The sequence below is a fragment of the Apaloderma vittatum genome, unplaced genomic scaffold (assembly GCF_000703405.1).
Source record: "Apaloderma vittatum isolate BGI_N311 unplaced genomic scaffold, ASM70340v1 scaffold84, whole genome shotgun sequence".
In the NCBI taxonomy this organism is placed as follows: Eukaryota; Metazoa; Chordata; class Aves; order Trogoniformes; family Trogonidae; genus Apaloderma; species Apaloderma vittatum.
This window is the reverse complement of record NW_009714084.1, coordinates 1-15,310: the sequence shown is the minus strand read 5'-3', so window position 1 is coordinate 15,310 and position 15,310 is coordinate 1. Positions and strand designations below refer to the sequence as shown.

At 45.4% G+C, this 15,310-nt stretch overlaps 2 protein-coding genes across 2 annotated transcripts; one reads left to right on the top strand and one right to left on the bottom strand.

Moving 5' to 3' along the window:
* Nucleotides 1-2,075: 2,075 nt before the first annotated feature.
* On the top strand, nucleotides 2,076-6,188 carry TALDO1 (transaldolase 1; the record flags this gene model as incomplete). The annotated part of the gene is made up of 7 exons (XM_009868600.1): nucleotides 2,076-2,199; nucleotides 2,695-2,802; nucleotides 3,234-3,365; nucleotides 3,796-3,971; nucleotides 4,139-4,336; nucleotides 5,155-5,300; nucleotides 5,954-6,188. Coding segments are annotated over 7 exons (917 nt in total), but the record flags the coding sequence as incomplete, so codon positions are not given.
* Nucleotides 6,189-10,642: 4,454 nt separating this feature from the next.
* Nucleotides 10,643-15,274, bottom strand: PDDC1 (Parkinson disease 7 domain containing 1; the record flags this gene model as incomplete). Its single annotated transcript, XM_009868599.1, has 7 exons — nucleotides 10,643-10,799; nucleotides 11,318-11,429; nucleotides 11,696-11,789; nucleotides 12,703-12,797; nucleotides 13,400-13,507; nucleotides 14,051-14,156; nucleotides 15,194-15,274. Coding segments are annotated over 7 exons (606 nt in total), but the record flags the coding sequence as incomplete, so codon positions are not given.
* Nucleotides 15,275-15,310: the final 36 nt, after the last annotated feature.

The following is a 15,310-nucleotide window of genomic DNA, read 5'->3' as shown; positions in this document are numbered from 1 at the left end:
TTCGCTGATGGATAAACAACCCCGAATGGCAACTGTCAAATGCTTTCTATTAGTAATTTTAAGGTTAGGAGCAAGCAGGGGTAGCAGTAGCTCCGGCAGGTGCCTCACGGCGTTCGGGGTGTGTTTGCACACCTGGGCTGCTTCTGGGAGATGCTTTGGATCGCTTGGAAGCGTGAGGCTGCGTGCAACGTTCCAGAGAAGCTGTTTCTTGCCTTTGACAGCCAGTGACAGCCACAACGCGGTGAAAAGTTCAGAGCGTCGATGCAGCTCCACCAAGCATTGCGTTGGGAGAGCTGGAAGCGCTTCTTAACTTCAGCCGGGTCGGATTTGCCTGCCCCCGAGTAGCGACAAACCTGGCTAAAGCCCAGCGTGTGCTGAAACTGCAGGAATTTAAAACATGACACTGTTTACGTCGGCTTCAAAAAAGCATCATGAGGAAAATAAAAAAATCCTTGTGGTGGCGGAGGGAGTGTTTGTGTACGGGCTGAGCGCTGCCCACTGGCACGTTTTAATGAGCTCTTTGAAACAGTTTTGCAATTGATCTCCCCCTGCCTGTTGTCACCTGTGGGTCCTTGTCACAGTCCAAACAAGGCTACAGTCAACAGCTGCCTCCCTCCCTGTCCAAGTTAAACACGGATGCTGCTGGTTCAGGCTCAGTTGTTCCTAACACCCGTTCCCAGTTTTGCTGAGATAAACTCGTGGGTGTGGTGCTGGGTGGGAAAGGATGTTGGTTTGAAGGGCTTCCGAAGCACGGATCTGCGTTAAGTTTGCATTTTAATTAAGCCAGACCAGTACGTGCTTACTCTTTTGCCCGGCTTGCAATGAGGAGAGGTGGCACAAGGGTGACAGGCCCCCACGGAAAGTTTGTGCTGCACAGCGAGAGCTGCTGACTGCTTTCCGACAGACCTGAAGGCGGATGGGGCGAGGAAAACTGGGCGACAGGCTTCATGAGATGATTTATGCATGTTGCCAGAGATCAGTAAGACTCTTCAAATGCTGCAAGACTGGAAAGAAGTAGTAAGCTCTGTGAAAATATGCTTCCCTAAAATGGTGCGTGTGCTTCAGAACGGAGTTTCATTGGTATATCGCTTTATTATAAGCAGTATCCGTGTGACATAGGCTTCGGAGGACCTGTTTGCACAGAGAGGACTTGCTCCAGGACCACAATCATTGCCTAGCAGGGAGCTATGGAACAAGTACTTCTTCTGTGACTGAATAAATAAATAAAGTTGCACTAAGTTGGCTTTTCATCTCTGTACAGAAACGCTGAGGAAGAGGAGCCGGTAACAGCTATTTTGTTATTTGATGTTTAGCTGTGTTCAAAAGGGAGCTTGTAAACGGAACTGGCTGAAGGGCTGGCTGAAGCTCTCTCCTGTTTGCTGAGTCAGGCCCTGCGTGCCCTCGGCTGTGCTTGGGGCTGGGCAATGCTTGGTCGCAGCCTGCTCCTGTAAACAATTAGTATCACCTGATGTAGGTGTAGTCCAGGGCTTAAGGTAAGCCAGAAGTTCACATACCTCCTGTAAGGAAGGAAGCCTGGCAGTACAAGGAAATTACAAGAACAGACTCGAAGAAACCATCTGCAGCTGTTGAGAAAAAATAGCAAAACGCAGTAAGACAAGTTGCTGGAGCCTAACAGATGAGTTCTTCCCCAGTTCTGGTTCTAACAGTCGTAGCCAGCCACAACCCCTCACTGCGGGACAGGAGGAAAGATCCCCTTGTCTTTACTTCCCCCCCCGTGACTCGGCTATGCTGATGAATACGATACAGACAGATGGGAGAAGTGCAGAATTTGTACCCCTTCCCTTCATCTGCCATTGAATGTCTTTTGGGCAAGGTCTTTAGTAGCAAAAGTAAACTTTGTGTCTTACTACTGCAGCTCTGTGAACCTCGTTCTGATACCTCTGGCACCAGCCACCTTTCAGGCAGTGGCAGTTAAACATCCTTGTGCACCAGCCTGCTCTACTGTGACCACCCCTATCCTACAGCCGTGTTGACCTTCTCACATAGTTGAGGGAAATCCTTTTAATTGCCCGGGCTTGCTGATGGTTTTACACGGGCTGGTTTTATTTCCCTAGCGATTGACGAGTACAAGCCCCTGGATGCCACCACCAACCCCTCTCTGATCCTAGCTGCTGCTCAGATGCCAGCTTACCAGGAACTTGTGGATGATGCCGTTGCCTATGGGAAGAAACTTGGCGGGTAAGCAAAGAAGCTTGGGGTTCGGTTCTTTGTTTGTTTGGGTTTTTTTAATCTCTGTAATCTATATTTAAGATACCTTATTTATACAAGTAGTGTTTAGTACTACGAGCGATGCACCGGGGTTTTCCCCTCAGGTACTCGTGGGTGTATCTCCTGCCCCAAAAAGGCTCAACCCTTCAAGAACGTTTCAGATGTGCTTTGAAGAAGCACGTGTCTGTTTTCAGTTCACACGTGGCTGCCTAGGACTGCTCAGGAAAACATTCCTGAGCTGACAGCGTCATAGGAAATAGCATCCGAAGGCTAATCCTGCTGGTGGTACAGAGAGGGCAGAACACAGACATGGAGCGGAGCAGAAGTAGCTATTTGAACTCTGGAATTTAATGTTAAACAGGCTGTGAAATCTGATCTTCAAATCCATGGCAAGGTGTGAACGCGTTTGGGTTTCGTTGGGTTTTTTCCCTCCATAGAAATTATTTTGCTTTTTGTGGTTTTCAGGTCAGAAGAGGAGCAGATCAAAAATGCTTCTGACAAACTTTTTGTATTATTTGGAGCTGAAATACTGAAGAGGATACCTGGCCGTGTGTCCACAGAAGTAGATGCAAGGTTGGCTCTTTTTCCTCTGGGTTACCCTGCATATTTGTACCTACAAAAGACATGGTGCGAGTTGGAGAAAAATGTTCTTGACTAGGCAGGTCACTGTTAGAAGACTAGCAAGAGTTTATATTGTTAACACTTGTTTAGTTAGAGCATGGATTTTGCTTGATTATAACACTTTGACAAAACTTTCTGAACACAAGTAATGCTGAGCTTGGATTTTTGTAATCTTCCTGCTGTAACTTAAGCAAGGGAAACCTCATGCTTGCTTAGAGTTTTGCTCATTCTCTTCTGTATGATATCTTTTCAATTTACCAAGAGATGTGTTTTAATATTTCAAGTTTATAGGACTTGTCTGTTAACCCACTCCTTGCCAATTCACTTCTAATGCTCAGCTTCTCAGAAATGCAGTTTTAAGCAGTCTTGCTCTTGTTTCAAAGGTTGTCCTTTGATAAGGAAGGAATGATTCAACGGGCCAGGCGCCTCATTGACCTTTATAAGGAAGCAGGAATTGGTAAAGATCGTATTCTCATAAAGCTCTCTTCAACATGGGAAGGAATCCAGGCTGGCAAGTGAGTGTTTCTGTACCTGGTGTGCTGATTCATGGCACGCTTCTGTTCACAGGCACCTGACAGCCGCGTTCTGCGCTTAAAGAATTGTTTTGAAAGCGCTGCACCAGGAAGTCTGTTACAAGCAAGCAAGGCGCTCTGCTAGCGTTCTGCTGAAATAGGAAAAGTTTGTTCCTACAAGAGCCAGGCCACAGAGAGAGTTTCCTGAAATACCACCCGCACTTGTCTGCCTTAAATTCAAGAAACAGCATTAAATAAAGCACAGTCTGGCAGTGCAAAACAGTTGCTGTTAGCTTAAAACTTTAAAGCTTAAACTGTACCACATTCCTAATTTAGCTCCAGAAATTCAGTAGCTTTAACCTACTAGCTTGTTACTAGAATGTGAATTCAGTAGGTGAGCAAACTGCTGTTTTAAGCCAGCCTGTGTCTGCAGGGTTCTGGAAGCAGAGTACGGGATTCACTGCAACATGACCTTGCTGTTCTCCTTTGCTCAGGCAGTTGCCTGTGCTGAAGCTGGAGTTACTCTGATTTCCCCATTCGTAGGACGTATCCTGGATTGGTACGTTGCAAACGGGGAGAAGAAAACCTTCGAGCCTTCAGAGGATCCAGGTAAGCTTTCTTTTTAACGTGTTGTTAAAAATAAAATAGCTACTCGCTCAAACTACGGTTTACTTGTATAAATCCTCTTAGGAAAAAATGTTTGGTTTGAGCATGTTCTAAATAATTGCTTGTACTCAGATGAATTATTCTGAAAGCTGCTGTTTTCTCCTTTTTAGGAGTGAAGAGTGTCACTAAGATCTACAACTACTACAAAAAGTTTGGCTACAAAACTATCGTGATGGGTGCTTCGTTTCGAAATACAGGAGAAATAAAAGCGCTCACAGGCTGTGACTATCTCACTATTTCACCCAAACTTTTGGCAGAGCTCAGCAAAGAGTACGTCAAGTTAACTCCCACGCTCAGTGTCAAAGAGGGTAAGTCCAGTTCTGTGTAACACGGGCTTGCTCCATCTCGTCTTGGAAGTTAAGAGCGTGTGGTCCCACACAGCTTTGTGGTGCTTGCTCCCACTCCGCTTTAAGGATAAGTCTTAACCCTGCTCTGAAGTTACTGCCTCAGTGAAACAAGTAGCTCTAGACATGTCAAAAGAAGTATTTTCCCTCCAGAAACTCTAGAAATTCATGACAGGCAGGACTATGTGATTTGATGTAGTGACACTGCACCACAATGGCTTTGAACATGTGTTCCCATTGAACTGCTCCTGCTTCTCTGCAACCTTACGAAAATGCTGCTTTAGGATTGGGGAGACAAGTTTTGGGCACAGCTGTAGCCACGGGTTGCTGCTTCCAGGGTGCTCACTGGCTGAGAGGCTTGTTATCAACTGAGCTTTTGTTAGGTGCTGCCAACTCAAAGGCCCAATTGTTCAGCATTTTTGCTTAGAATGCCTCCCTGCGGTTTGACCATTGCATAATTCTTCATAATAGGCCTGAAAGTTCCGTACCGTTCAGCAGCAGATACAGTATTTGTGTGTAGGCTGATATCCTGTATTTTAAGAGAAGCTGATTATCTAGGTTACCTTCTGGGTGGCTTTTCTTTTTCCCCAAAAACCAGACCACGAGCATTTTCCTTCTTGGATCCCCAAGGGTGCTCCCATAGCGAGTCATGGTGACTGTGGTGTTTGAGATTTTTCAACAGCTGGAGATGGTCAGAATCTTCAGCCTGTTTTGGGAAGCCAGTGGCATTCGATGACAACTTGCTAACATGCTTTGTCTCTTTTTCAACTTCTCTTGCACAGCTCAGGCGTGCGCGCTGGAGAAGATCCACCTGGATGAGAAGGCATTCCGCTGGCACCACAACGAAGACCAAATGGCTGTGGAGAAATTATCTGATGGCATCAGAAAATTTGCAGCAGACGCAGTTAAGCTGGAGAGGATGTTAAAGGTAGGTGCCTTCTGCCGCCTCTCATGTTTCTCCCAAGCAGCACAGCTAACTCGCCGTTCCCCATGGCAGGGCTGAGCATTTAGGAACCTGTAAGCAGGTCTGATCAGGTCTTGGCACAGGTGGTGCACGTTATGTCGGGCAGGCAGCTAGCAAAGCTGCTACCTAAATTAAATGAACTTGGTATAAACTTCACTGCATCTCAAGCGAACACTCATGCCAGATGTGTACAGCCACGCCTGCTCTCTGAGGCCCAAGGCAGTGTTTAACTGGCAGGTAATCAAGGTAACGCTACAGTCCAAACGAAGAGTCCCTTACCTCTCATTCTAAACTCTCGTTAGCTGTCAGCGGCGGCACAAGACACGTAAAAAACATCTTCAGGTAGTGAGCTGAAACAGAATCATGCTTGTACTTGGCACTAGGAGGCACCAAGGATGGATCTGCTGAGTGCAGCCAGGCTTGTGAAAGTCTTCTGTCACTTTTGGGAGAGTCTTTCAAATGGGACTAAATTATGTGTTTTCTTGGAGAAAAAATACACACTGAGTATGTCTGATGTAGGCCCTTGCTGTTATTGACTGACGACTACGTCATAGCGCCCCTGCATGGCTGAAGTCCAGTTCCCAAACTCAGCTGCTGCTTAACTTCTCTCTTTCTAGGAGCGGATGTTTAGTGCTGAAAACGGAAAGTAGAAAACTCCTGATGTTCCCGAGTGGTCAAGGCTGAATGAGTGGATCACCTGAGGTTAAACGGATGTACAGATGTCCTACCTGTAAAAGTCTTATGCTATTGTATGGATAGATTTCTGTATCATGCTTTTTTTATCAATTTGCAAAGGGACAATTAGAATTTCAAGTTTTTGTGGCACTTTTGTCAATACATGCAAATTAACACAGTCTTCCTTTGTAACGTGTTCATTTCACTGCTGCATATTTTTTTCTTTTATTTTTTTTTACTTTTTGTATTAAATTCCCAATTAAGTCTGCAGTCCTAACACATTAAGAAAGCAGTTTTGTCTTTCCTGTTGCTTTACAGTGACTGAAGAGAAGACAGGGCTTGAACTAGATGACTTTTAAAGGTCCCTTCCAACCCAACACATTCTAGGCAGGTTTCAAAAGCCCCCCGTGGCACAACACCCGTAGCTACTCTGGCACGCACACACATCTGTATCATAAACCAAACCACACTCCAGTCCCTTCCTGTCCTCTTTCTGTAGTCACGGTGGCAGCAGTAGTGACTTTCTGGTTGGCAAAGGTGATGGATGCCATAATAATTAGTATTTAAGGCTTTTTAACAGCACAGGAAAGCTGCATCATAAGGAATTTTTAGGGATTCTGTCAAATAATCAGTTTTGTTTACCTCTTGCCTAAGAGCCCAAAGCAAGGTAACGGCAAGAATGTGGAAGGGATTGAAGCTGATAATGGCACTGCACTTGCAGCACAGGCAGAAGCTTCAGGTACGCAGTTAGTGAAGGCTACACTTTCAAAATTAAGTAACTAAGTCTCTCAAGCAGTTAATAAATAACTTGCCAATTGGTTCATCTGAGCTGACAGAACATGTGGCTACAAGTCAAAATGCTCTAGTGGCTCTGTATATTGTCCTTGGAGGAGTTACTGCTTTTCTTTATGCAACAGTCAAGGAGTTGCTGCCAACCCTACCTCAACGAGGCAGTTTTGTGTCTGGGGCTTTTGTGCTTGGGTTTGTGTGTGCACGTAGTGTTTTGTTGGGTTATTTTTGTCTATTTGTTTAAAAAAAAAAAAATAATCATCACCCTCTCCTTTCCCCACTGTTGCTGCTTTTGTGAAAGAGGAAGAACTGTGCAGCAGCCTCCTTCAGCAGTGACCTAACCCTGCTGCAGCACTCACCAATTACAGGGCTCTCTATTAGCTGGGATGCATGTGCTTACATTTCATGCTTTATTTCATTAAGACTAACTAAATCTCTCTCTTACTAGTTTATATAAGGTCCAGGTCCATCAAGAGTAGCCAAGAGGTTCCTGTTTATATGTAGACACAGCTCCCTGTTTCCCAATAGAATTGCCTGAACTTAACCTCCTAAAAAAAAGGGAAAAAAAGGCAGCACTAAGGCTACACCACTTACATACACGTGCTCTATCCAGCTTAAATAACACCAGAAAAACAAGCCAAGGGAACAGTTGATCCCTAACATCTGTGTGACACAGCAGCACTAGTGTTAGGATGTTGCCACAGCAACCTGGGAGCTGCTGCAAGGTGACAGCAGGCTGTATGCTCAGAAACCAGACACACATCTGGTAAGAGAACACACATCTGGTAAGGGAACCACATCAGACATCGTCCCAGCCGTGCCCTGGAGTGCCCGGGACAGCGCTGGGGCCCATCTGCCCACAGAAGGTGACGCTGCCTCAGGGGACTGATCCTGAACCCCCCTGCCTCACAGCTGTGGGCAGCATTTAGAAAAGGAGCTGTTGGGAGGGAGGTGACCTTCTTCCCTCCCTTTAAAGGTCACGCTAGCATTAAAAGCTTTACCCTGCCCCCGCCTCCCTAGGCTAGTGCCACGCAGCTGTCTGCTGCCCCGCCGCTGTGATTTCCATCACTGGATTAATTACAGAGTGTTAACAGAGTATTGGTACCTTGCTGAAAAGGAAATCAAACTTCAAGTACAGCACAGGTGGCCAGCACAAGTCTGTAGGCTCTCTGCTTTGGCTCTTGCTTTCTCAACATCTGTTTTCTGCTCCAGAATAAGAGATGAGGTCTAGCTTCTTAGCAAGACTACAACCTCCAAAACAGGCAAGTTCAGCTCCGGCTGTTAACAGTTACAAAAGTACGAAGTCGTGATCTCCTCAGGCAAGAAGATGAGGCTTTGAGCCAGCCCAGAATTACACATCCCTAGGATAGCTTTAAGAAAGCGGCACGGCACCACTGCGAGATGGACAGCGCAGAGGTGCCAGACTCGTGAGACCCACAGACAAGCCAGAGCAACCAGAGATGGTTTCTGGCAGGTAACACAACTCCCGAGCAGACGCTCTGAGGTCCAAAACCCACTACTACAATAATCAGAACAGATGACAGGGTAGGACGGCGATCTGCAGCCAGACAAAAATATTTCCTCGCAGCACCAAGCCTGCGTAATCCAGCAAACTGTGAACGTTAAACACAGTGACAGCAGTGAAGAGCTCAAGTGTTTCCCATGTTCTGAAGAGGAAGATCTGGGGAGAGAGGCCTGTGCAGCTGGTGCTCACGCCCCTGAAAAAACCAGATCTTTCCTCCTCACATTCACTTACAGGTGATAAAACCTCTCTACAGGCTACAACTGCACCCGGACAGCTGGACAAACCCCAGCCTGCCACGGCTTGTCTTGCACCAAGGCAAGTGTGTCCTCATGCCTGACTTCTCCGCAAAGGAATTAGGAGGTATTTTAGGGTGCTGCTGCGTTCTTACGGGTGGAAGGGTTCAGGCACGGGAAGGCTGCAGAGAAGCTGCATGAAGCCCAACTACCCGTTAGCGCTGAGCCCAGCCGGGCAGCATCCCCAATGCATCTCTCTCCACGACTTCTCTGTCAAACTCCCCGTAAAGGCTCCTATTACTTTCAAGATTTTTTCTACCTTTCCCTCCTTACTACACAGCTTTACTGGTGCCTGTGGTGGTGGGATGCACAGTGACGTGTTGTCATCTTGTTGGTGAAGAAATCCTTTGCGAGAATGTTTCTTTACAGCTGTGAGCCGAGTGCTCTAAGGATTATCCCAGGGATAAGTCCACTGAGAAAGCTGTTCTTTTGGATTCTGCCCCATGTATTGCAGAGGCACTCTGATGCTTCTAGCATGTACTTCAACATCTGCCTGTAAAAACATCAGAGGAAAATAGAGAATATGCTCCCACGCATTAAGTCAGACAAGAGGTAACACTCTATGTCTGTGGTTCCCTAAATAAATAAAAAAATAAAATCATATATCAGCAGCCGGACACTGCTAGAAACAGATAGGATTTCTAAAGAAATAAGCCTGACTAAAAACACCCCTAGGACCAAAGCACCAAGCACTCCAAAGCGCAACACTGAAACAATCAGGATTTGTGTGGGTTGAAAAAATCTCCAGAATTCAAAGCTTTCAGTTTGAGAAACAGTTCCTGGCTTTGGGACAAAAAGGGTCTGTCATGTGGTATAAACACCAGAATCCTCTATAAACAGCTGACCACACAGACAGCAGAACACCAAGCATTTGCGAGCGTTGCCAACAGCTCGTCCGCCCCGCAGCGTTCAATTTGCTGCGCTCGAAGCGGGCAGAGGGGAAAGTTGTCACACTGCAGAACACGAGTGTCTCAGGACTCCTGGAAAGCACGCCCTGATGCTGAGAGAGGTCAAAAAATCACTAAGAAGACATGAGGATTTTAGCTATTTGATAGTTTAATTTCTATCAAAGCCCAATCTTAATTTCAAATTCTCTTTTTTTTTTCTATCAAAGCCAAAGAATCTGTAAAACAGGCTCCGCAACATAACAGAAGACCCTACAAATCCCATAGCAGATTATCTTTCAAGAATTCAGCATGATCTTAAGACAGAACTAAAAAACTGACTTGCTTTGGAAAAGATGTAAAATGACTGTGCCTGATGACGGGTTATAACCAATTTATCATATTATCCTGTTAAGTGAAAAAAAATAATAAACAAAATAAGGACCACAAAAGTCCTTTCCCTCACAGAGCAAGAGACAACAGCAACGTACTCGCCAGAGAGAACTATTTCAGAGAACAAAAATCATAACATAAGCACCACAAAGGAGAAGACACAAGCAGTTAGAAAGCTGTTTAAAAACAGCTGAGCCAGCTTTTTCAGTGGAAGTCCAGCAACGTGAGCAGCCAAGGAAGAAAACAAGGGCACGGTGCACACTGCTAACAGCAGAGTGAGCTGCCACCCACCAGCCAGCTCTGCTTCAGTCAGAGGGCGGCCAGGCGCTGTCCATCCTATTCCAAGCACACAAGCGGCCCCGACCCAGACTTCAGACGGTAACTTTGCAACCCACCAGAAGAAGGGCAAGAATGCATCTGACGTCACATTTCAGTGAAGCTCGAGGTACAGACTTTTGATATTTGAAACCCAAACACCAGCCGGTTCACGGAGTTCCAAGGGCCCTTTGGGGCAGAGTTACAAACAAGCAGTATAACATCAGCCTAGAGCAGGGTCTTCAGCTTCAATTTTTTATTTATTTTTTTTTTAACAAGACAGTTCCCACATCTGGAAATGAAGGGTCTAGAGAGAAGCAGTAAAAAAAAAAAAAAGTAGCAACAAAATTGCAAAGTGGTTTCGGAATTGCTTCTGAAGCGTGATGCACTTCGAAGTTTCCTCATTCACAACCTTCATCCACCCTACGTATGCAAAACCCGACATCGCCACTTCACTGTCACAGTCACTTCACAGTCCAGGACAGAAATTGAGAGAGCTGCTTGGTCCAGTTAACAGACAAGAAAATCCTTAACCTGCTGGCTCTTCATCCATCCTATTTTCAAAAGAGACCCGCTCCTTCATTTCCCGCTGAAACACATCCACAATACGACATGACCTATTAGTCCACAGCAGCAAAGGAATTCTAACACACATTCACCTGAACAAAAGAAAACTTTTGTGGTTTATTTATACACGTTCCTCTATCCAACAAGAGGACAGACAGTCAAACTGCCAAGCTGTTCGAGAAATTCAATCAATTTATTCCCAGAATCCTAAAACACAGCAGACTATTGCCAAAGCACAGGGAATGACACCCAAGAGATGTTTCTCTTAATAGAAATATTTATTGAAGCCTGTTCTGCATTTTACACCAGTCCTGACAGTGGGTGTGCCTTTCCCAACCCCCTTTAGTCAATTTATTTATTTTTAATAATCACAAATGCTTTTTACCAAAAGACACAACCGACTGAAGAGCCAGATCAAAGATGACGCACACATCCACACTTAACCAAGAGGAAAAAAATTCTTTTGGGGAACAATATTCCTGAAACTAAAAGATTTTCACCAGCATCTGTTCTTGGTTCTTATCTCCCATATGGCCTCACCTGACACTGCAAAGAATAAGAAGATTCTGGACTGCCGGAAGAGTGGAATTCTCATTCTGTCCTGTCACCAGGTGCCTGTCCAGCACGACATGTACAGCATCTGGACTGCTGGCTAAATACAGGAGGAAAAGCAACAAGCAATCAAAACCATTCAGTATAGTTCCTCCAGCTTGAAGTAATGAGGCATTGGCTGAACTAAAAGACAACCCCAAAATCCAGAAGTTAATCTCTCCTGGCAGAGCACCCGAAATGGGAATGCAAGATGAGCTGTGCTGTCCAGAGCCCTGTTCAGCCACGTAAAACCGGCACACAAACATTCGTCTCCAAAAACACAACCACAAAACGCTAAGTCCTGGACAACAAGAGCGTGTGACGTACCACTAAACGTAGCTCCAGCATCTTTCACGAAATCTTCCACAATAATGGATAAGCTGGCAAAATTCGGCTGCCTTACTAGTTCGTACACAGAGGGCTGAAAAAGATCAAAAGGAAGTAAGTCTGTCTTGTTTTTTAATAAAAAAGCCAAGCAAAACCAACCAAATAACCACAAGCAGCTTGTACAGATTTTCTGCAGAAAGCAAATGGGAAATTCTTACGTGAGCTAAGTAAAGAGAAAGAACACCAAGCAAGTTCTGCACAAGTGCTGGACACTGAAGAGCGTGCACACGATTAACTTCACGAAACCACAGACCTGTCTGGCTGCTGGGCACAACCACTTGGACACAAATGCTGTGGCACTTGCAGAGCCCAAATAACAGCACTCCACTCTGCCCTGAGTATGGGAAGCCCTAAATCAGTTTTTATACGCGCAGGAGGAAATGGAATTTTTTGGTTTCCATAGCAACTTACTTAAAATATTTTATGATGGATTGTAATGCCAAATACCAGCACATCAGGACTTTTTTTGAATCCCATAAACTTAAAATTTCTTAACTCTGCACATAAATTTTCAACTCTAGAAATTGTACTACAGGGGTCTGCATTGTCTTGGCACAGAGGAGTAACTGCCACAGAAACAGTGTGTGAGGTCAGAGGTATGACTGTACATAAACAAAACATCGACAGCACCTGGTTATTTTTTGAATTACAAGCCAGTTTGTGCAAAGAGCCTCTTTTCCTAACACTTCTTCTACCTCTCAAAATGAAAGAGCACCTTAAGAAATACAGCTGAACTCCACCATTCATGACACCAATCCCAGTAATTCTGAGAAGCCCTCAACTACGAATCTCGAGAGCTGCAAGTGTCATTTCCAGCATTTTATCGAGTCAGTTTGAAGCTTACTGAAGGAAAGCCCTCTCTGTGACAGCTAAGCACCTGAAATCACAGGCCCCCACAGGGCAAAAAAGCCCCCAAACACCAAAAGTCAGGTGAAAGCTCAACCTACCCCGGTCAGGCTGTATCCCTGAAACACCCAGGATTTATCCTCATTCGTGGCACAACACAGCGCTGCGACTCCGTGTCCAACGGCACAGATGGGCTCTAGAGAAAAACCAAAGCATCTCTGAGCTGTGTGAGCACCCTCAAACAGCCCAAACACACAAACGTTCGCGAGATTTTCACATGACAGCGATCTGCCCTCCTGCAGTAACATCACACGGCGCTGTTTGCACTTGCCCAGGCTGCAAGGTTTTTCCTGAAGGTTACAACAGAAATTGCCCCAGCCTCGCCAAGTGTTACAAGCTGTTAACTTCAAGTCCAGAGACAGCATGGAAGAGAAACACAGGTACTCCGATGTTAAATGAGAAGCACACACAAGTTTCAGTTAACCTCAGCCTTAATAATCATCCTTGTACATTCCACATTTGGCCTCAAACCTTGAATCGCGGAGAAAGCAATTTCTTCACCCCTGTAAGGCAGAGAACCCTCCTCTGAGATAACCACCGAAAAGCTGCTGATTATTTTATATATCTTTACATAAAGGGGATACTTCTTAAGAGAAGACACACTTCTCTGAAGCAGCGCTCTCCAGTTCTAACTTCTTTTCAGCATTTTTAATAAGCCACTGGAAGGTCTTATGCGAACAGTACAGCAGCACTATTTTATTTAACAACAACAACAAAAAAATCACGATGTTCACCTACTATTCTCAGTGCTGAAGTGCTGCAGTATCTTCGCCAGGTACCCGCTGCTGGCAAGGTCAGTCATAGCCCCGGGGCAGTTCGGAATCAGCAACGCGTGGTATCGAGCGCCTAGTAAGGACAAAAAGATAAACTACTTGTACAGACAGCAAATTCAAAAATGTCTGACCATAAATTCATTTCAGGTTTGCCAAAATTAGGACAATAGCGCATAAGCCAGTGCAAAACTGTACGAACTAAAGAAACTAACAGATCTAGGCAGAGTAAAGAAAAAGGCCATTTTCAGCACCAAAAATGCAAACATTTAATGAGACATTCCTGGGCAAAGCTTGAAACTGCTGTGTCTGCTGGCTCTTACTTTAGCAAAAAAACTTTTAAAAGTAACAATATATACTGTATATATACACAAGAGACAATATATATACACACACAGCGTGTGCGTGTGTATATATCTATATATATAGTGTATACATATAATAAGAGAGAATCACCAATCCAAGATAAATAAGAAAATAACAGTAGCAGCAGGACTTCCTCTTAAAACACAAGTTTTATGCCTTTTCCATGTAGCTCTTCTCTAAAGACCTAACACTAACAAACACTCAATTCCCTGACAAACACAGGTGACACAGGGGCCAACAGCAAAGCCCTCACCATCAATGGACTCCAACTTGGCGGGGTTGGCATACGACTTCATCCGGAAGTCCTGGATCCAGCGCATGTTGCTCTCGCTCACATCCACAAAATCAATTGGCTTCCCCTAAGGAAAACACAGTTTGAAGGCTGAGGTTCGGCTCACCACACAGACAGCCGCTACGCTTCTTGACGTGTGACTGTTGGAGATGAAACTACTTTAGTCGTAGAATATTAGAATTAACTGTGGGATCGCTTAAAATTACCACGAATTGAAATTTGCTTTGTGTTATGAGTGACGTTGCTTAGCATGAGTAGCCAGATTAGCTCAAGCCTTAGGCCACAGACTGGGGAGTGTTACCTAAATAGTGCTGAGCTTAGGCTGAAGAAAGGCCCAGAAACCAGCGCTAACGAGAAAGAGAAGATCAACAGAAACCGCATCCTCGAGATAAGAAAAGAATGCCCACCTGGAGACAGAGAAAGGATCCAGTGAGGAACAAGAAGACCCCAGACCCAAATATTACTATTGGCCAGACCCATCACGTGAGGGGAATGTGAACGTGGATTGTCAGGGTATCACTGCTGAGGGGTTTCTGCACTCAGGGCCCCTCTCGGAGCCGAAATAAAGTGACTCTGTGGCAGAACCCAGGGTCAATATTCTTCTTGACGGGGGGCTCAGCATGGCTCCAGCCGCACCGAGGAAGTTTGGAGAGCAAGGGGGTCTGGGCTGAATCTCACAATTTGCTGGGAGCATTCTCCCAGACTCTTCTTAACCACATGGGATTTCAAGATACTTCAGCTCTCAAACACCTGAGGTTTCCCACTCTTCCCACTGAAGTAATTCTTCCAACTGCTCTCGCTCTGCTTTGCAGACTACAGATACCTGACTGGGAGATTCAGAGGCATACTACAGGAAACGTGCTTTAAGAAAACAAAATTTTAATTGAAACCCAGTCCCTTAGTTCGTAAAGGCAATAAAACACCTCTGAAAAGCGAGCTTAGTATGATTCTCTGTCAGTCTGAGCCACCACCTGGCTTCAGGCTGAAATGCACCTGCCCTCGCTAGCGTATTGGCTGGACTCGATGCTCTTAGAGGCCTTTTCCAACCTAAAGGTTGTGTTTTTTCCAACCTCAAACGATTTCAACGTCCCGTTCTTGACTTACCCCGGGCGTCGCCACTTGGAGGTTGAAGGCGGAGCTCGTCAGGGTGAAGCAGTGCAGGAAGGACTGGGCCGACACACCTGAAAAACACGGCCCAGCAGCCTCAGCACACACGCTGCG